At 47.7% G+C, this 21,810-nt stretch overlaps 1 protein-coding gene across 1 annotated transcript in view; it reads left to right on the top strand.

Moving 5' to 3' along the window:
- Positions 1-20,787, top strand: part of LOC123150860 (protein MICRORCHIDIA 6) — a gene marked incomplete in the record, with an annotated part of 23,111 nt that extends 2,324 nt beyond the window's left edge. The window contains 19 exon segments of the mRNA XM_044570675.1: positions 1-650; positions 1,428-1,502; positions 1,618-1,652; positions 1,760-1,838; positions 1,935-2,024; positions 2,105-2,180; positions 3,178-3,256; positions 3,506-3,640; positions 3,935-4,033; positions 12,443-12,544; positions 12,624-12,770; positions 14,971-15,063; positions 17,369-17,417; positions 17,515-17,626; positions 17,833-18,131; positions 18,205-18,311; positions 18,381-18,436; positions 19,799-19,841; positions 20,026-20,787. Coding sequence (XP_044426610.1) covers positions 1-650; positions 1,428-1,502; positions 1,618-1,652; positions 1,760-1,838; positions 1,935-2,024; positions 2,105-2,180; positions 3,178-3,256; positions 3,506-3,640; positions 3,935-4,033; positions 12,443-12,544; positions 12,624-12,770; positions 14,971-15,063; positions 17,369-17,417; positions 17,515-17,626; positions 17,833-18,131; positions 18,205-18,311; positions 18,381-18,436; positions 19,799-19,841; positions 20,026-20,172 — 2,473 coding nt within the window.
- Between the last annotated feature and the right edge of the window lie 1,023 nt (positions 20,788-21,810).

Here is a 21,810-nt window from a genome sequence, read left to right as displayed (position 1 = left end):
TATGCAGCTTGGAAATCAGGATTTTGCTGCAGCAGTTGATTGTGCAGAAGAGGCCATGCAGTCTGAAAATGCAGCTGAAGCTGGCCCATCGTCGTTTACAGAGCAAGGTGTTGCAGCAGGCGACTGCAGTGAAGAAGCTTTGCAGCCCGGAAATCAGGATTTTTCTGCTGCAGTTGATTACGCAGAAGAGGCCATGCAGTCCGAGAATGCAGCTGAAGCTGGGCCATTATCGTCTACTGGACAAGGTGTTGTAGCAGGCGATTGCAGTGAAGAGGCTATGCAGTCTGGAAAGCAGGATTTTGTCGCAGCAGTTGATTGCGCAGAAGAGGCTATGCAGTCTGGAAATGCAGTCGAAGGTGCCCCATCATCGTTTACAGAAGGTGTAGCAGCAGGTGATTTTGCTGAAGAGGCTATGCAGTATAACCATGAAGACAAAGCTGCTGAATGCTCGTCAATGACACGACAAGCTGCTTCATCATCCTTGTCAATGACAGAACAAGGTGCTACTACATCCTCACTAAGGACAGCGCAACAGAGTCACAAGAGAGATGCATTGATAGATTCCCCTCCCATCGCAACTGTGGCGCCTTTTCCCCGGCAATTCTGGAAGGCTGGGGAGTACAAGGTTGCTTCCCGAGCTTCCATCAACAGTATGTTCTTATTCTCTTCCTAGCCTAGGACTCTATTTAACAGTCCCACCAATAAACATTGCCTGTCCCATTTAGAGTGTCCATCATGGCAGGTTGGGTGGATTCCCCTGCTTGTCCACTCCGCTCTCCCATTGGTGGACTGAAACTTGCTCACATGCAGTTCCCTGTTACATGAAAGATGGAACTGAGAATTGTGTTTACGTTAAGTAAAAAAGTTTGCTGTATTACATTTACATGTCTCAGAGTATCTACTAGTTAGATTATTATTAGTTTGCTGTATTTTTGTATAATATGGCAGAGCTGCATCCAACCTACACTGCCACTGATGCAAGAGTCCTTCATGGTTTACCTTGGGTACCAAGTTGTTTACTTTAATCTTTAGTTGGTTTATTTCATTGTTATAGTTTGGTTTATTTTCGTTGAATATATTCCACAAAATAGAGAGATGTTTCCATCTATTAAATAGTCTATTACATAAGGTGATAAGGCATCCCTAAAATTGGGAGGTTGTATCCAGAGTTCATTATGCATGAATGAATTAAGGGTCTTCTGTTTAAAGTGTTTTCCCCAGCCTCTTTCTCTGTTGTATTAACATAAAAAATAGAGGAAAACCTGCACTGGCAGGTTCAATATGGCCCCATTCAGGTAAGAGGAGCAAGCAGTGGGGAACATCTATTTATATGCGTGTTAGCATCAACAGCATCCTATCTGCATGCACATCATCTCCATTTTCTATTTGTTCTTACTTCTTACCATTTAATTTTGCAATTTGATTAGATGGCCAGAACTGCTTAAGGATTAATCCCAAGTTTCTTCACTCGAATGCTACGTCACACAAGTGGGTATTTGGTGGTACGTCGTAGTGATATCTGTAAAGCTGGCACTTCACTTCTGCTTTTGTATGTCTATGCCCCTTCTAGTGAAATCTGGACTCTAGATTGATGTATGCTTAACTCTTTTTCTACAGCTATTGCAGAACTGCTCGACAACGCTGTTGATGAGGTTTTTGCTTCAAATATATGAACACTAAATAGTATCACCTTTATCTGTGATTCTCATGCTTTATTTTGTTTCTTGATTCCTCTGTTTTGCATTGGAACGTGGAGTAGGTGCAGAACGGGGCAACCTATGTGAAAATAGATAAAATGAAATATTCTCCTGTTGGAGAGTATTCGTTAATGATACAAGGTAGCATACAGATAGATATGTACTATCGAATTGCACTGGCTATATAATTTTTATATAGTATTTTCTGTAGCTTATTTCTTGAATCCTATTTTCAAGATGATGGAGGCGGTATGAGTCCTGAGTATCTTCGACATTGTTTGAGCTTCGGATTCTCCAATAAATGCACGGATTCATCAATTGGACAATGTAATAGTTTTTGTGAACTCGCTTAAAAATGTTGATTATTCCATTGCTAAATAGTCACTGACTTGTGGTTACATTTACAGATGGAAATGGCTTCAAAACCAGCACAATGAGGCTTGGGGCAGATGCTATCATATTCAGCTGCAGAAAAGCTAATAGGTTTGTCCTACTTTAGCAATGCAGCATCTTTCCTATCCACTTTCTGACATTAGCAAATATGGGAACTTTGATTCGACACTCTAAATTATCATGATAAAATGCAATATGGAACTAATTGATTGTACTTTGTTTTTCTGTTAAACCTCCCATCCTAAAATGTACTATCAAGTTAATGCACGTGAGAGCTCAGATAATAAAATTACAATCAAAGATTGGCATGCATTATAGTGGGCAAATGAAAATTTTGAGCTATATGCATAAATTATAAGATGTAAAACTCGGGTAAAATATATCGAGTGCTTCTGTCTAGGCGTCTTTTTGGGTATCTCATATTGCGATTTTTCATAGGAAATAACAACAATAGCTACTCTATCTGCAAAGATAAATATGATTTATGAAGCTACATCCATAGCCTTGAACAAAGAAAGTCTAGAATGAAGTAGAAGTGTGTTTTAAGTTTTGTGCAAAATGTCCATAAGGCATAACCCAACCATAGAATTTTCTAGATAGTACATGTGGCAGAATCTGTTCTAATAAGAGAAATCCAACGGCCAGCAACACTCGGATTTGCCACCTCTCTACTGTCGGAACGGCTTCATCCAACGGTTGTTATTCAAAGTTATTCTTCACTATAGATATAATAGATAATAGATAATAGATAGATAGAAGATATAGATAACAGATATAAAGGAGCATGATTGGATGGTTACCAAAAACTGGTTGGCGAAAATTTTGGTTAGGTACCGTCTTGCTTTGCCAATTCTCAAAAATTGGTAAAATTGGCAAGTATTGGAGTTGCCAATTTTTAGCATATAACTTATGATGTCATTGTGTTGAGCATCTTTGCTGTGTCCTGCTAACTCGCTATCCAAAGGCTTTTAGCATATAACTTGTTATGTCATTCTGTTGAGCATCTTTGCTGATGTCTTGCTAACTCGCTATCCAAACTTATCTACTATATTGTGGTAACCATTTAGTTTAATCATTGATATGGCAGCAGATTGACACGAAGTGTTGGGCTGCTCTCTTACACATTCCTCAAAGGAACCGGCTGCGATGACATATTAGTGCCAGTGGTCAGTTTATTAAACTTATTAACTTATGACACTATTAATGTAGCATCTACAGCCACATCACCATGTTTTTGTTTAGTATTTGGACAAGAGTGAACTGACATTTGTTTCCAATATAACAGCTTCTAGTTGGTAATAATGTCTTCTGAAGATTAATTAGCATGTGGAATTGTGGATGTAGGATTTTAACTGATACAGACCCTTGATACCGTGCTATTTCCTACTAAACAACTAATGCTATTTTTCTTATAGGTTGACTATGAATTTGATCCTTCATCCCGCAATTTCAAGAGGATAATGGACCGTGGTGAAAAACATTTTTCTTCCAATTTGTCCACTCTTTTGAGGTGGTCTAAATTTTCTACAGAAGATGATTTATTGAATCAAGTAAGTTACTACTCTCTCTACCTATCCAGTTAATCATTTTTTGCAATTCTGACATGACTTCCTCTTGAAAATATTTGTCCAAAACCAATTGATTGTATGTCGGTGTGCTCAGATAGTAACTGGTTACTTCTATGGTTGCTTAGTAGTGTTATACCCTAAAAGCAATATTTTCATGGTGAATATCTAGATTTCGTTTTGAAATGCAATAGCTATACAGTTTTTTTCTTCTGTATATCTGGAATGGTTTGTTTGTACAAGATTACTTCCTACTTACTCTGGTCCACATGCTGACAGTTTGAGGACATGGGATGCCATGGCACAAAAATTGTTGTATTCAACTTGTGGCTCAATGATGTGGATGAAATGGAGCTTGACTTTACAACTGATGATGAGGTGACATTTGTTTTCAGTATTCCTTGTTTTTATGATGTACTTCAAAACTAAGGATAAACATTACTTAGTTCATGCAACACTTGAAAAATATTTGATGAAAAAGTTGAATATGTTCTAATCTTATAGACATGGAAGCTGTAGTATTTGCTTTAAGAATAGAATTCTTCCACCTTTTTGTTGTTGGAAGATATATAAAATATTTACTTTTTTACTTGTATCACCTGATTGCCCCTGCCGGGCTAACAACCATCAAAGAAATTAGCTCAGTAAATGTCGAATCACTGATGTTGATCGGCTTAGTTTATATCCGGAAGAGGCCCACCGGGCAGTAGTTAGGGGGCTTGGCCCACAAGTTATCTTAGGCAAGTTATCTTAGGCTAAAGTTATAAATACTCGTGTAAGACATCGTTTGAGATCAAGCAATAAGAAGAATATTATCTCCTATTGCCCGGCTCCCTGAGGAGCCGGAAACCCTAGCCGCCAACAGCCCTAACCGCCGCCGCCCTTCTCCTAGCTCGCGACGGTGCCCTGCCGCCGGCACACCCGTTCCTCGCCACGCCCTCCTCCATCCTTCCCTTACCACCTACGGCCTAGACCTGGTAGAGTACTTGATTCTACCAATTTGGTATCCAGAGACACCAGGCCGATCATGTCACTCCCTCCATCACCGCCGCCGTTACCATCCACCTCCGTCCAGCTCTCGCTGCCGCCGGCCACTTCCACGGCGATGACGGAGATCGCGTCCGGGACCACCGCCCCCTCCGCTCCAGCGGCCATCACCACTACGGGGGATCCGCCCCCGCTCCTCTCGCCGGAGGAGGTGTCGGGCACCCTGCGGGAGCTTGTCCAGGCGGTCAGGGGTATTACCCTCTACCTCGCCGGGAACCAGCCCCCGCCACCGAGCGCCGTCACCACCGTCTACGGACCGCCGCCGCTACAATGGGCCGTCCCGGTCCTCCAGGCGCCCTCCGGAGGGGCGCCCCAGCTGCCGCTGCTGCTGCCGCACTACTCGGCGGCGAGACAACCTTGGCCAGCGTGGCTGGCCTCCACCACGCCGCTGGGGGGCCCGACCCAGCAGTTTCTTCCGGCGCCACCGCCGCCCCCTCCCCCGACGCAGGCGTTGGTGCAGTAGCTCCACCCGGCGCCACCGCCATCGTCAGCACCACCACCCGCGTCTCGGGCCACGGGTCGGCCCCTGCACCAGGTGCAGTTTCCACCGTCACCATCGCCGATCCCCGCGTGGGCGACCGGTTCGTCTCCGGACCCGGTATACTCCACGACGCTGGAACACCCGACGCCCTCCCTGCGATTCGATCACCCTTCCAGCTCAGCGAACTACGCCCCGGCGCTTCCCGAACCGGCATACGCGCTGCCGGCAACTGCGGCCGCCCCCGGGCACGGCGGGCCGCCACCCCCTCGCTTCGCCAAGCTGGACTTCGCCACCTACGAGGGCACGGAGGACCCCCTCAACTGGCTCAACCAGTGCGAGCAGTTCTTTCGAGGGCAACGGACGCTCGCTTCGGATCGTACCTGGCTCGCTTCCTATCATCTAAGAGGCGCAGCACAAACTTGGTACTACGCTCTCGAGCAGGACGAGGGCGGCATGCCACCATGGGAGCGCTTCCGGGAGCTTTGTCTCCTCCGCTTTGGGCCTCCTATCCGCGGGAGCCGACTGGCGGCCCTCGGCCGTCTACCTTTCACATCTACGGTGCAGGACTACGCCGACCGCTTCCAGGCCCTGGCGTGCCACGCGCCGGGTGTTAGACCTTTCAACCTGAGCATTGATAGTTGTGGATGACACTAGGAGAGTTGGGACAATTTTCGTTGGTTTATTTCTCACACAATGCCATGCCAACCCGAGGGGTTGGGGATACATATTTATAGGCTGCTAGCCAGCCAAGGCATATGCTAAGATGCTGCCAAGATGCCAGTCTAAGATGCTAACTGACAGTCCTTGATGGTCAAGAACAGAACTCTATCCTAACAGCCAGTCCTTGATGGTCCAGGACTTTATCCTCCTAACTGCCACAAGGACCATGTGCTGCAGCCCCACAAGGACCCTAGTACACAGACTTATCCATCATTCTCCCCCTAAGTCTTGTACGTCGTCTTGTGGGAGAGTTGAATCATCCCAATCCTGGAGCAAAGTTCGAGGAACTTGACCCTCCCAAGGGGCTTGGTGAGCAGGTCTGCGAGCTGATCCTTGGTGTTGATGTAGCTCGCCTCGATGCTCCCTTCTTCCACACAGCTGCGGATGAAGTGATACCTCAGTCGGATGTGCTTGCTCCGTTCGTGGAACACGGGGTTCTTTGCCAGGGCCAGGGCGGACTTGCTGTCCACCAGGAGCTGCACCGTTCTGGTGTCTTGAACGAGAAGATCACCAAGCAGTCGAGCAAGCCAGAGCGCCTGAGTACAGGAGGTGGAGGCCGCTATGTACTCAGCCTCACAGCTGGACAGGGCCACCACTTGCTGCTTGACTGATTGCCAGCTCACGAGACACTTGCCGAGGAAGAGGAGGATCCCGCTCGTGCTCTTGCTGGTGTCGATGTCGCCGGCGTGGTCGCTGTCGCTGTACTCGACGAAGTGTGCCGCCCCAGGACACCTAGGGTAGTGGAGGCCGTGGTCGAGGGTCCTTGCTATGTAGCGGACGATCCTCTTCACTGCCTGCTGGTGTTCCGACGTTGGTCGCTCCATGAACCGACTGACATAGCCGACGGAGAATGCCAAGTCCGGCCGTGTGTGAGTGAGGTAGCGAAGGCTCCCCACAAGGCGTCGGTACTGCGTAGCATCCACTTCCTCCGTCGTGCTGTCGCGGCTCAGTTTCAGCCTCTCCTCCATCGGAGTGAGAGCTGGATGGCAGTCGGTGAGCCCAGCTAGCCCAACGATGCGCTTGGCGTAGGCGGACTGTCGAAGCGCGATCCCGGAGTGGTCCTGGTGCACCTCAATCCCTAGATAGAAGGAGAGGAGCCCCAGGTCACTCATCTGAAACGTGGCCTTCATGTCTTCCTTGAACGCCGCCACCTCTGCACCTTTGGTGCCGGTGATCACCAGGTCGTCAACGTAGACGCCCACCAGCAGGGCATTTCCTCCACTCCCCCGTCGGTAGACGGCAGCCTCATGCGGGCTCTGCTCGAAACCCATCTTCTTCAGCGTGGAGTCCAGCTTGGCGTTCCACGCCCTGGGTGCCTGCCGCAGGCCATAGAGAGCCTTGCGCAGGCGGAGCACCTTGCCCTCCTGGCCGGGAATCGTAAACCCAGGTGGCTGATGCACGTAGACTTCCTCCTTCAAGTCGCCGTTGAGGAATGCCGACTTAACGTCCATGTGGTGGACACGCCAGCCCTCCTGGGCAGCCAGCGCAAGGAGAAGTCGCACGGACTCCATCCGTGCCACGGGAGCGAAGGCGTCGTCGAAGTCGACTCCTTCCTGCTGCAAGAAGCCTCGGGCCACCAGGCGAGCCTTGTGCTTGATGATGGCGCCGGCTCCATCCCTCTTCAGCTTCAACACCCACTTAAGGGTGATTGCGCGGTGACCTCGAGGGAGATCAGCGAGCTCCCAGGTGCGGTTTTGCTCGACCGCATCCATCTCCAACTGCATCGCGGCGCGCCATGCCGCGTCTCTCTCGGCCTCTGCAAAGGACCGTGGTTCGCCGTCTTCACACACGAGCTGTAGCTGCGCCTCCAGGTCACGTGGCACCAGTCCTGGCACCGGCTGGTCGCCGAGCAGATTATCCATCGTACGGTAGCGCAGCGGTTCGCCGTCATACCACGCGTCGATACGCTCCTCGTCGTGAGTGAGCGGGGAAGCGAACTTCATCGGGTTGTGCTCTGCGTGAGCTGGTGCTGATGAAGACGAGCCCGGAGTGGCGACCGCCGGGGCTGGAGTATGCGGCGTCGCCAGTTGTGGTGTCGTCGGTGTAGCAGGCGCCGGAGTCGATGTAGTTTTGGGGGCCGGGGTAGACGTGCCCGGTGAAGAGGAGCTGCTTGCTCCCCCAGCTTCCTTGAAGTGAGCGTACTCGACAATGAAGTCGTCATACGTCGGCGTCGAGCCGTCGTCCACCGCCTTGTCCCATTGCCACCCTCGCCCTTTGTTGAACACGACGTCTCGCGCTGTGCGCACACGTTGTGTCTTTGGGTCGAGGATGCGGTAGGCCTTTGAGCCCTCCGCGTAGCCGATGAAGACTCCCGGAGTGCTCCTGTCGTCGAGCTTGCCGATGTGGCCGAGCTCCTTGGCGAACGCAAGGCAGCCAAAGACCCGCAAATGAGAGACCGCCGGCTTCCGCCCATGCCAGGCCTCGTACGGAGTTCTGTCGTCGAGTGCCTTAGTAGGAGAGCGGTTGAGGATGTAGACGGCCGTTAGCACCGCCTCTCCCCAGAAGACAGCCGGCATCCTTCTCTGCTTGAGGAGAGCCCGAGCCATCCCCACAACCGTCTGGTTGCGCCGCTCGATGACGCCGTTTTGCTGCGGGCTGTACGGCGCGGAGTAGTAGCGCTGGATGCCCTCATCGGCGCAGTACGACGCGAATTCAGCCGCCGTGAACTCGCCGCCGTTGTCAGTGCGCAACACGCGCAATTTGCGGCCGCTCTCCGCCTCCACACCAACCTGCGCGCGCCTGATGGCGTCCGCCGCTTCTCCCTTACTGCCGAGGATCATCACCCACATGTAGCGGGAGAGATCGTCGACGAGCAGCAGGAAGTAGCGTCGACCTCCTGGTGTGGCTGGCGTCACCGGGCCGCACAGGTCTCCGTGCACGAGCTCCAGCTTCTCCTTAGCCCGAAAACTCGCCTGTTGGGGAAAGGGGAGTCGTCTCTGCTTTGTCAGTACGCAGATGTCGCAGAACTGCTCCACATGGTCGAGGCATGGCAGGCCTCGCACCATCTCCTTGGCACTTAGACGCTTCAGGGCCTCAAAGTGAAGGTGCCCAAAGCGCTCATGCCACTACCACGCCTCGTCGTCTCGACGGACAGCGAGACAGACCGGTTGTGCCACCTGCACATCAAGGACGTAGAGTCGATTTTCACCTGTGGGCACCTTGGCGAGAAGGCGACGCTGGCGATCCCAGATGCGTAGGACCCCATGCTCAATCAGCACGCGTGAGCCGTTCTCATCCAGCTGTCCCAAGCTGATGATGGAATTCCTTAGCGCGGGGATGTAGTAGACACCGGTGAGCAGCCGGTGCTCTCCCATCTTGGTGGTGAAGATGACGGAGCCGACGCCCTTTATCTCCACAGCGGAGGCATCCCCGAACTTGACGGAGCCTCGCGCATCGGAGTCGAGCTCGGCGAAGAATTCCCTTCGACCGGTCATGTGGTGGGTGGCGCCGGTGTCGAGGCACCACCCCGTAGCCTTGTCCTTCCCGGAGCCATCGCCGAGAAGAGCGTGTGCTTTTGGCTCATCGAGGTGGATGAAAGCCTTTGCGACTGGAGTCGCCGAGGGTAGCTCAATGCTTGCATGCGCCATGAACAGAGCCGTCTCCTCCTTCGCCTGTGCGACGTGAGCCTGGCCTTGTCGTGGTTGCCGACACTCATTGGCCCAATGGCCAAACCGGCCACAGTTGTGGCAACTGTTGTCTTGTGCCGGCTTGGGCTTGCCAGCGGCGCCGTCCTTGGCGCCTCCGCGGGCGTCACCTTCGGCACGTCCTTGTGCCCTGCCCGGGGGGCCTCTTCGCGCCTTACGCTGCTTGCCACGCTTGCGGCCGCCCGTCGAGGAGGAAGGCTCCCCCTTCTTCCTGTCACCAAGGCTGGGATCCCACTGCTCCCGAGTTAGGAGCAGCTTCCCGCCGGTGGTGACGGGCCCCGAGGGGGGCTGTGGCTCGTCGGTGTCGACGACCTTGAGTCGACCTATCGCCTCCTCGATCGTCATCGTAGAGAGGTCCAGCAACGACTCGATCGAGCGAGCCATCTGCTTGTACTTCTCGGGAATGCACCGAAAAAGCTTCTCGACAGCTCTCTCCTCGGTGTAGGTGGCATCGCCAAACTTCACCATCTTCTGCAGCAGAGTGTTGAGACGGAGAGCAAAGTCATCAACGTCCTCACCTGGCTTGAAGCCCAGGTTCTCCCACTCCTTACGAAGTGCCTGCAGGGTGGACTTGCGAGCACGGTCGCTGCCAATGTGTGCTGCGGCGATGGCGTCCCAAGCCTCCTTGGCAGTCCGCTTGTTGGAAAGCGAGAACTGCATCTCGGGCGGGACTGCGGCGATGAGGGCGTCCAGTGCCCGTCGATCCTCTAGGTGGTCGACGTTGCTGTCCTGGACTGCCTCCCACATGCGCCGCACCTGGAGCCTGACCTTCATGATCTCGGCCCACTCGACGTAGTTGGTTTTAGTGAGGGTAGGCCACCCAACACTGGAACCAACATCCCTGACCACAGTCCGGACCTCGTAGAGGCCGCAGTCCTGGTCGCTGCAGCCGCCGTCGCGGTGCGCGCCTCCACCTGGAGTGCGGGCGTGCTCGGCTGCCCACTGCGCCGTCCGCTCCTGCGCCACTTTGGCGCGATCTGCGTCGGCGCCGTCGTCCGCAGGCGCGGTGCTGCTGGAGCTGCCGGGGCTGCCGCGGAGTGCCTTGGCATCCGCCGTAGCCTCACGGGCTGCTTCTTCTGCTGCTGCTGCTTCTACCTCCGCCCTGGCTGCTTCTACCTCCGCTCTGGCTGCTGCCAGCTCCGCTGCAGCCAGCCTCGACACTCTTGCCGCCGCAGCAGCTGCTGCTACAGCCGCTCGCTCACGCTCCTCTGCCACGGCGCGCTAGGCCTCCTGCCGGCGCCGCATGCTCGAGGTAGCCGTGTGCTGAGAGCGACCTGCAGACATGGCTCGCTGCAGGGGGGCTGTTGCGTGAAGAGGAGGCCGATGAAGACGAGCTGCTGCTCGACAGTCCGGAGGGAGGAAGGTAACCAGAGGCAGACGGAGCAGCTGCTGCTACCGACTTGGGCTGCTCACAGGAAATGCTCAGGGTACAGGTTAACCTGGCTCTGATACCACTTGTTAGACCTTTCAACCTGAGCATTGATAGTTGTGGATGACACTAGGAGAGTTGGGACAATTTTCGTTGGTTTATTTCTCACACAATGCCATGCCAACCCGAGGGGTTGGGGATACATATTTATAGGCTGCTAGCCAGCCAAGGCATATGCTAAGATGCTGCCAAGATGCCAGTCTAAGATGCTAGTCTAAGATGCTAGTCTAAGATGCTAGTCTAAGATGCTAGTCTAAGATGCTAACTGACGGTCCTTGATGGTCAAGAACAGAACTCTATCCTAACAGCCAATCCTTGATGGTCCAGGACTTTATCCTCCTAACTGCCACAAGGACCATGTGCTGCAGCCCCACAAGGACCCTAGTACACAGACTTATCCATCACCGGGCGTCTCTGCGACCCAGCGCGCCGAGCTCTTTGTGGGCGGTTTGTCGGACCATATTCGCGTGGACGTCGAGCTCCGGGATCCCCCCGATCTCCAGACGGCCATGTACTACGCCCGCGCGTTCGAGCGCCGCGCGGTGGCCATTCAGCAGGACTCGCCGTTCCGGGCCGCTGGCTCACTACCTTCGCCAGATTCCGCACCGGGTCGGCCTGCGCAGGCTTCCGCGGCACCCCTCGCCGCGACCGAGGCACCTCTGGCCGCGACCGCGGCGCGCCCGTTCCGCCGGCTCACCTCAGCCGAGATACTCGAGCGTCGCCGCCAAGGGTTGTGCTTCAACTGCGACGAACCCTACAAGCCCGGCCACGCCTGCCCGCGACTCTTCTACCTGGACGTTGCAGACTACATTCCGGAGGACGCCATCGCCGCCGACCTGGCCGTCCCAGATGTCGAGAAGGTGTTTGACGCTGGTTGATTACCTCGAGGAGTTCAGCAAGCGCATCCCCACCCTACAGCTCGAGGACAAGCTGTTTGTGCAGGCGGGGAGAAGTGTTATGGCCGGCTTAGTTTATATCCGGAAGAGGCTCACCGGGCAGTAGTTAGGGGGCTTGGCCCACAAGTTATCTTAGGCAAGTTATCTTAGGCTAAAGTTACAAATACTTGTGTAAGACATCGTTTGAGATCAAGCAATAAGAAGAATATTATCTCCTATTGCCCGGCTCCCTGAGGAGCCGGAAACCCTAGCCGCCAACAGCCCTAACCGCCGCCGCCCTTCTCCTAGCTCGCGACGGCGCCCTGCCGCCGGCGCGCCCGTTCCTCGCCACGCCCTCCTCCATCCTTCCCTTACCACCTACGGCCTAGACCTGGTAGAGTACTTGATTCTACCATGAACCCCTTGTGACTACAATCACCACCAGTAATCCTATATACTGTTCTCATGCAGTATGGAAATGAATTATAGCTGTAACTCATTCACACTTTCACAGTGCTGCTTGCTTTACCTTTCTCCGAGTCATTTGTACAAATTTTCACTAAAGGACAACATTGTCACATGGTGGTGCAGGATATTATGATGTCAGGAGCGCCTAAGATACCAGAAGAACGCGCGAAAGTGAAAAGGTTGAATCATATGCATATTGCAAATCGCTTTCGATATTCACTTCGTGTAAGTTCCAAACACAAAATATATATCCGAGACTTACATCTGTTTCTTTGGAATGACTGACTAGCTTAAACATGACCAGGTTTATGCATCTATACTATACCTTCGTCTACCACAACACTTTAAAGTCATCTTGTGTGGACGAACTGTTGAACCTCATCATATTATAAAGGACCTCATATACCGTGAATGTATCAAATATCGACCACAAGTTGGAACAAGCGTACAGGTTAGTTTGTTCTAGAAAACTTAGTTTAGAACTGATCTCAGCTGTACATCTACTAACATTATGCACATCTTTTCTAATACTAAAATGGTAGTTTTGCAGAGCAACTTAACTACCAGCTGTACTATTTTGTAGGAAAAAGTCCAAAATAAACCTTGAACATGTAGATGAAAGCTAAATCAAACCCTGAACTTGCAATCCCGGAAATCAGCACACCGAACTCATTGATCCCGGTCTATTTTAAACCTTGAAGGCGTTTCCAAACAGGGATTGTGCACGTGGCAGACCAACTCCCGGGATTGTTGGCTACACACGCGATTGGGCCGGCCCATCAGGCGTGAAGGGAGATTTTTTTTCTTTTTTTCATTTTACTTTTTCGTAAGTGCGACATAAAAATAACCAAAAATAAGACAGCAGGCAGAGTCGAACTTGTGCCTTGGCCTATCGATATCCACTTGCTAGCCACGAGAGTAGATCACTATTAGTGCAACAAGTTGAAGCGCGAACATAATTAATCAGACACCAGCGTCGAGATTTGTAAACATTTTTTGGGAGCAAACAAATTTTGGAACGTATTTTTTTTTTGAAATCCCCAAGATATTCTAAGGTGCGAACACTTTTTTAATTTTGAATACTTTTGAAAAAAGGAACAACTTTTTTGAAAACACAATCAGTTTTTACAAAGCGAATACTCTTCGAAACATAAAAATAACAATAAAAAGGGAACAATTCTTGAATCCAGAAAAAAAATATGCACAAACTTTCAAAAAAATGTTTACTATAATTTTTTCATAAATTCAAAAATGTTAAAGCATTTCATAAGTTGCTGAATAGTTAAAAAATGTTCATGTTTTCTAATTTTGTCACAAACTAAAAACTGTTTGGTGTTTAATAAAAATTGTTTGGAGTTCTCAAGTTCTGTCTAAAATTTTAAAACTGTTCGTGATTTTAAAAGTTATTTACATTTATCAAAAGATGTTCGGAATTGTGTCGCATTTTCCTTACAGATGTTTTTGGAATTTCATAAATTATTTGCGTTAAAAATGAGCATTTTGAAATTGTTCAAAAAACAATTCATGAAATGTTTGATTTTCTAACATGTTTAGATATATGTTCGCTCCTGTCTGTTCTTATAAATGTGACTACCTAGCGTCATGTGCAGCCTTCAGGGCCAGTGGCTAGCCGGGGTTGCGCTCTGAATACGAGAACCAGAGTTGCAGTCCTATGAATACGGTGTATAGCGTATTTTTCTTTTGTCGCCTAGTAATTTTTCATCGATCCTTATAAAAGACAACTGGCTTTGTGTAGTTATATAAGAAAAAAGTTCGTTGTTTATTACAAATGTACTAAAAATTTATTATCATTATGAAAATAAATAACAAAAAATGGAAAAGAAAAAACGTAGCAGCACGAGTGATTACGCTAATGGGCCGGCCCGATTCGTCTTAATGTCCTGCCAGCCGGTCAACGCCCAGAATTTGACTTGCCACGTCAGCGAATACCAGCTAAACGGGCTCAAGGTTCAAAATAGACCGGGATCAGAAAGTTGGGTGTGCTGATTTCCGGGATTGCAAGTTCAAGGTTTGATTTAGCTTTCGTCTATAAGTTTAAGGTTTATTTTGGACTTTTTCCTATTTTGTATTCCCTGCGTTTACTATTATAAGATGTCCTGACTTTTTTCTGAATCGGATGTATATAGACGCATTTTAGTGTGTTTGTTCACTCATTTCAGTCCGTATATAGTCCATATTGAAATATCCAAAACATCTTATAATAGTGAACGGAGGGAGTACTTGTATTGGGCATTGATATGATCTCCAGTATGCATATTTGACTATGACTTATTCTATTACATTGTTAATAAACTTATCAAATATGATGTGACGAAAAATATTTTATGACAAGTCTGGTAATAACACTTGCACTTCACAAGTTCTTTCAGAAACATTTGCATGCAAAAATCCAAATATTTTGGTTACACTGGTGGCCAAAGTTGTAAATGGTGACTGCATGAGTTCTAAAACGACTTTTAAGCTCATGAGTAACTGCAACATCATTCTTTTTAAGTAGTGAGCATTTCATTGGTCATTCTAGACATTGCTCAGGGAACTTTATTTGAAATATAGATTGCACCCATCTAAGTACAATTATTTTGGATGATTGGAAAGTATGTAGTGCACCTAATGCATCTGTTTTGAATCAGGTTGATGTCATTACTTCAATTGGCTTCTTAAAAGGAGCTCCACACCTGGATATCTATGGATTTAATGTCTACCATAGGAACCGTCTTATTCTGGTAAAATAAGTTCATCCACATGTACTACTGCTTTTAAATTTGTCATATGTTGCATAGTATTTGTTCTTGTAAGTTGTTTCAGGAAACAAGAAATTTGTAATAATAATAATGCAATTGCTAAGTAGAAGCATTACAAAAGCACAGACTCCAGATTAGTTACTATATGGACGATATTAATGTCCAATACAGATTAGTTGAGAACTTACTAGAGGGGCTGATTACAATGAGGGTACACCTTAAAGGATCCTCATTGCGGGACTTTCCTTTCAGGCGGGTTTTATAAATGTTCGTTTAAACCATATAGGGTGTTTAGATGATCCCTCTTTTATCTAGGGTGATTTCATCATCTTTGTTATAATGTGTTTCCTTGTTACCAAAATTTCCTTCCAGATGGATATTCTGAATTTCTGATATTGCAACAACAACAACAACAAAGCCTTTAGTCCCAAACAAGTTGGGGTAGGCTAGAGGTGAAACCCATAAGATCTCGCAACCAACTCATGGCTCTGGCACATGGATAGCAAGCTTCCACGCACCCCTGTCCATAGCTAGCTCTTGGTCGATACTCCAATCCTTCAGGTCTCTCTTAACGGACTCCTCCCATGTCAAAATCGGTCGACCCCGCCCTCTCTTGACATTCTCCGCACGCTTTAGCCGTCCGCTATGCACTGGAGCTTCTGGAGGCCTGCGCTGAATATGCCCAAACCATCTCAAACGATGTTGGACAAGCTTCTCCTCAATTGGTGCTACCCCAACTCTATCTCGTATATCATCATTCCGGACTCGATCCTTCCTCGTGTGGCCACACATCCATCTCAACATACGCATCTCCGCCACACCTAACTGTTGAACATGTCGCCTTTTAGTCGGCCAACACTCCGCGCCATACAACATTGCGGGTCGAACCGCCGTCCTGTAGAACTTGCCTTTTAGCTTTTGTGGCACTCTCTTGTCACAGAGAATGCCAGAAGCTTGGCGCCACTTCATCCATCCGGCTTTGATTCGATGGTTCACATCTTCATCAATACCCCCATCCTCCTGCAACATTGACCCCAAATACCGAAAGGTGTCCTTCCGAGGTACCACCTGGCCATCAAGGCTAACCTCCTCCTCACAGCTAGTAGTACTGAAACCGCACATCATGTACTCGGTTTTAGTTCTACTAAGCCTAAACCCTTTCGATTCCAAGGTTTGTCTCCATAACTCTAACTTCCTATTTACCCCCGTCCGACTATATCGTCAACTAGCACCACATCATCCGCAAAGAGCATACACCATGGGATATCTCCTTGTATACCCCTTGTGACCTCATCCATCACCAATGCAAAAAGATAAGGGCTCAAAGCTGACCCCTGATGCAGTCCTATCTTAATCGGGAAGTCATCGGTGTCGACATCACTTGTTCGAACACTTGTCACAACATTATTGTACATGTCCTTGATGAGGGTAATGTACTTTGCTGGGACTTTGTGTTTCTCCAAGGCCCACCACATGACATTCCGCGGTATCTTATCATAGGCCTTCTCCAAGTCAATGAACACCATATGCAAGTCCTTCTTATGCTCCCTATATCTCTCCATAAGTTGTCGTACCAAGAAAATGGCTTCCATGGTCGACCTCCCAGGCATGAAACCAAACTGATTTTTGGTCACGCTTGTCATTCTTCTTAAGCGGTGCTCAATGACTCTCTCCCATAGCTTCATTGTATGGCTCATCAGCTTAATTCCACGGTAATTAGTACAACTCTGAACATCCCCCTTGTTCTTGAAGATTGGTACTAATATACTCCGTCTCCATTCTTCTGGCATCTTGTTTGCCCGAAAAATGAGGTTGAAAAGCTTGGTTAGCCATACTATCGCTATGTCCCCAGACCTTTCCACACCTCAATGGGGATACAATCAGGGCCCATCGCCTTGCCTCCTTTCATCCTTTTTAAAGCCTCCTTCACCTCAGACTCCTGGATGCGCCGCACAAAACGCATGTTGGTCTCATCAAAGGAGTCATTCAGTTCAATGGTAGAACTCTCATTCTCCCCATTGAACAGCTTGTCGAAGTACTCCCGCCATCTATGCTTAATCTCTTCGTCCTTCACCAAGAGTTGGCCTGCTCCGTCCTTGATGCATTTGACTTGGCCAATATCCCTCGTCTTCCTCTCCCGGATCTTAGCCATCTTATAGATGTCCCTTTCACCTTCCTTCGTGGTAGTTCAGCCGTGGTAGTTCAGCCACCTTCTCTAACTTATGCTTTTCAGCATGCAAAATACTAGCATGTCATATTATTTTAATCTATTAGTTTCTTTGTTCAGCCATTTTGGGCTGCAGGCTCTGAGAGAGGTCGAGGCAGAGGCATTGCTGGTATGAATTCCTATTGCAGTTTTTAGTTTGTTGCTGGGTTTCGCTATAATTTCAGTACCAGAGTATTTTTAGTGTTGAATAAAACATTATTTCCTAGGGGTTTTGGAGGCGAACTTCATACGACCTACACATGATAAGCAAGATTTTGAGAAGACGGAACTTTTTCAGAGACTTGAGACGAGATTAAAAGACATGACAATGGAGTATTGGTAAGTTCTGAAAGTGCTTACAGCTGTATTCCCAGCCTTTGGTCATTTACAGATATATTTACATTACATTCACCTTCCAGCCAGATGCACACTTCCCTTTTCTTTTACTGCATGCATGCTCTGATATCTTCCTATCATTCTTATATATGTGCTGTTATTTTCTTGGAAAAAATATGACTACTATAACCACCATCTATTTGTGGCAGGAGGCACCATGCTCATTTGATTGGCTACCAGCCAGTCACAAAATCTCTTCCTCCAGCATATTATACATCTATTGCTGCTACCAATGACAGCTCAGTAGCCCAAGCTACAGCAACAACTTATGCCAGGAACTCAAGAGCCAAGGCATCTGGAGTGTTGAACTCCCGTTTCAATGGAGGTAACTCATTAAATCCTTTGCACGTTGGTGCCTTGAGGGATCAAATGGACTATGGTGCATGTTCTTTAGCAAGGAGAAATATGAGGACTTCATTATATATGCCAAGCACACCCCAGCAAACTGGTTGGTTTCAGATATCTTTCGCCCCCTTCAATGAACCCCCTTGATATTTTTCTGATTAGTTTACTCCAAGCAGAACTCTGCAAAAGAAGAAACTCTGGCTCGATGATTGAAATGAGGGCCCAAAAAAGGCACAACACGAATGGCGATGCTGACCACGTTGGAAGCGTCAATGTTGTTGAGGTTAGAAATCTGTTAGGAGTACTTTTATGGTAATAAATAGTTTTAACTTTTTGATTGCATTTTTTGTAGATAGGAGAGGAAAGGAGCAGTCTCTTACTTTGTCAGAACATGATGCTAAAGGCCGAGTGAGTAATGAAATCTTTCTTAGCATGATTTTAGCTTTTGTTTATTCCACTTTCAGTTCTATGGGTTACATATACCACATTTGAAACAACAATCACCATTATTTGCATATTTAATTTTACACCTATTATAATGTATGAATTAATGGGTTACATATACCACATTTGAAACAACAACCGGCAAATGATATTAGTGTGACCATTAGCATGCTTCATTAACTGAATCCCGATGAAAGAATGACGATAGCATAGGTAAGCAAACGGTTTGGTATCATTAGCCGGTTTATCATATGAATTAATCTATAATTCTCTAAGTATGAGACGTGAAACCAATTTTCATCATTAAGTAACATAATCACAAGAGCAAGCATGATTTGGAAAGGTAACGTGACAGACACTTGTTATTTGTCATTGGGAAACAACGTGGGACGCTTGGGAATGAAAAATTGACTGGATTTACTCACCCATGATTTGACCGGACTACTTGGGAGATCCCTTAAGGCATGGATAAGTTCCATAGGGCAAGGCAAAGACAAACCAAATAACGGCATAAATTGCTAAGCCGTAGGCATAGTTTGGTAAAGAAGGGTATAATCAAACACGCATGCTTAAATTGTCTACCATTAAGTTTTAGCATTGCTTCTTAGTTGATCCTTTTTTTCGATGGCTGTTTAGAACATTGAGTGACCACACACAGAAGTGATTACTCTGGTCAACTGGAACAAAAAGTTGATATTTGATGCAAAAGGATCTGATCCTTTGTTGATTATGGCTTAGTACTGTTGGATATTAGTGCTCTATAATAGTACGTTATCTCATGTACCTATGGTTGGGTCATCTCATCTTTCGTTCATCCGTATAATAACAGTTACAAGTTGACAGGCAACTTTGAATATATGTCTAAAATGGACGTAGATAACTAAACTGAGCATGATAGCAGATTATAGGGACCAAAAGTACAGTTCATTGTTATACACTGGGTCAGCTAAAGCTTGTAAAACTGGATTCATTTTTCTTTCTTGATAGACCTGCGCTTTTCTCTCTAGGATGCTGTATATTCACATACTTCTGTGGCAGTAGTTTGCTCTGTTTAGTTTCAGCAATGATCCGCACGATAAAGTGTAGTTAAGGGCTGATTGTTTGATCTACTGGACGTGGGTTGTGGACTGTAGAGGCGCTTCTTTTAGTACGTAGTTTGTATCACAGAGATGGTAAAAAAATATACAAGTATGCCATCCCTGCAATTTCCTTTTTGCTGGGTCCATGCACTTTCTTTTAGATTCACAAGGTAAAATAGTTTGTATATGTTTTGTTCATTGTTTGTAAACCATGTGTAATGATTGTTGCCAAAAAAATGCCGTGAAGGTGTTCTGAGCTGGAGGCGGCCGGGCAGACTCTCCGAAGCAAGGTAAGTTGCTGGTAAAATGCAGTTTTTCATACTTTTTGCGGGGAGGTAAAATGTACTCGTATCTAGAAGTAAAAAAGTAAAAAATTACCTACTTAGATGGCTCTGGTGTTTTGAATGTTGGAAATGGAGGCACCTGATCCTCTTAGATTCCAAAAGGCTGACGTGCTCAATCGCCACTGAACAGGCGGACAGGTTGATGGGTGAACTCCGCGAGTGGCAACGGAAGCGGAGGAGCCTGACGGACGAGTTGGAGTTCTACAACGGCCTCAGCGCGATACAGCGCAGGATCCCCATCGCCAGCACCTCCTCCATGGGAGTGGGATGGATCTGACTGAATGGCATGACTGACAGACACCACACCGGCAGCGGAAGTCCATAACTACGTACTAATACTACTAACCCAACCTATGGGGCGGTTTAAGCGGGAGTTTGACCCCTCGGGATGGTGGTAGAACCAAGGCACCTGCAGTAAGTAGATGTATGGTTTGGCACTAGGTGCATGGTAAGTAACATCAGACGTTTTATGTAGGAAGAAACCTCCTTTACGGTAGCGGTGGCGGGTCAATAACTGAATACACACGTAAACTAAAAACAACTCTCCCTCTAAATATGATGCTACTGCATAAACTGTAGCGGTGCACATGAATCAACTAGTTAAACTGTTTGGGAGGAAATAAAAAAAGGAGAAGATAGGACCAGCTTAACCAGCGAACGTTTGCTGGGGAGCATGGCAAACTTTGTTGTCAGCGGGTTGCAGTTTTCATCAGTAAGGATGGCAAATCCGTCTAGTTCCTTTTTTCTAGGATTTGTCCTGCTTCTTGAAAGAATTTGCCATCCTTGCGACTACATAAATTGCTACAAGAATTGTTCGTTTTGCCATGACCTTAGAGAGAACATCAGCACAGTAATATTACCGAAAATTAATGGGTGGTTATTTTGTTTCGAAGGAGATTTTGACCGTTGTGCTCAAGAAATCTCTGCAGCCTTAGAGTTCTCCTTTTCACGAGTAGAAAATCCTTGCCGTGTCCTGTACAGTAACACGGGCGGACGGGCTCACGGGACCGTGTGGTGTAGTGTGGACTGTTCCGACTGAGGACCGCTATGAACCCTCAAATTATCAATCTTTATTTCTTTTTTCTCGTGATGGAAAATTGCAGCCGTCCATGCAAACGGCATACTCCTCAAACAAATTATTGGGCGTGTGAAGGTACGTGACGGGAAGCAAAGCAGCTGTCAAGAAAATTGCACGTGCCTTTGAGAGATTTTCTTTTTGAGGGAGTTTTTTCTTTTCTTTTTAAGACACCTTACCGATTCTTCATCTTCTTCACTTTTGCCTTAGGGCATCTCCAACAGGTTGCATGTTAGTCTTGTTGGTAAAATGTCCATGTCATCAATCAACAAGTTATCATACAACTACTCCAATGGGTTGTATGTAAGCTATTCAATAGATGGTGAGATAATAAATATGATTGCTCTCTATTTCACCTTGGAGCTTGTGCAAAGATTGTTGGTTAATCTACATACAACTTCGCTCTCTCTCCGTATTTAATACATGCCACATCATCACTATGTCTTAGGTGGCAAATTTACCAACACCTATCTCACAACTGTTGGAGATGCCCTTAGAAAGGTACCCTTGTCACGGTTTTCGTGGGAAAGCTTTCACTTGCCCCTTCTTCCTTCGCATGCACGCCATTGGTTATGCTAACGCTACACTTTCCTAGTGGGCGATCGATCGGTTTCCGTAATCTCTTGTTTTCCGAGTCAGTTCCTTTTCTCGTTGTGCAAGCATCTTTGTACCGTGCAAACTTTTTTCCAGATTATTATAAGCTTTGTTGCACAAGACTCTGGCCCTTGTTTCTTGAGACGGATAAGTTCAGGGCCTGCTCCGCAAATCCTATCTACTCCTTCCGTCTCAAAATAAATGTCTCAACCTACACATGGTATATATGTTATTCAGATCTCATTG

The sequence above is a fragment of the Triticum aestivum genome, chromosome 7A (genome assembly GCF_018294505.1).
Source record: "Triticum aestivum cultivar Chinese Spring chromosome 7A, IWGSC CS RefSeq v2.1, whole genome shotgun sequence".
In the NCBI taxonomy this organism is placed as follows: domain Eukaryota; kingdom Viridiplantae; phylum Streptophyta; class Magnoliopsida; order Poales; family Poaceae; genus Triticum; species Triticum aestivum.
This window is presented reverse-complemented; position numbering and strand designations above follow the sequence as displayed.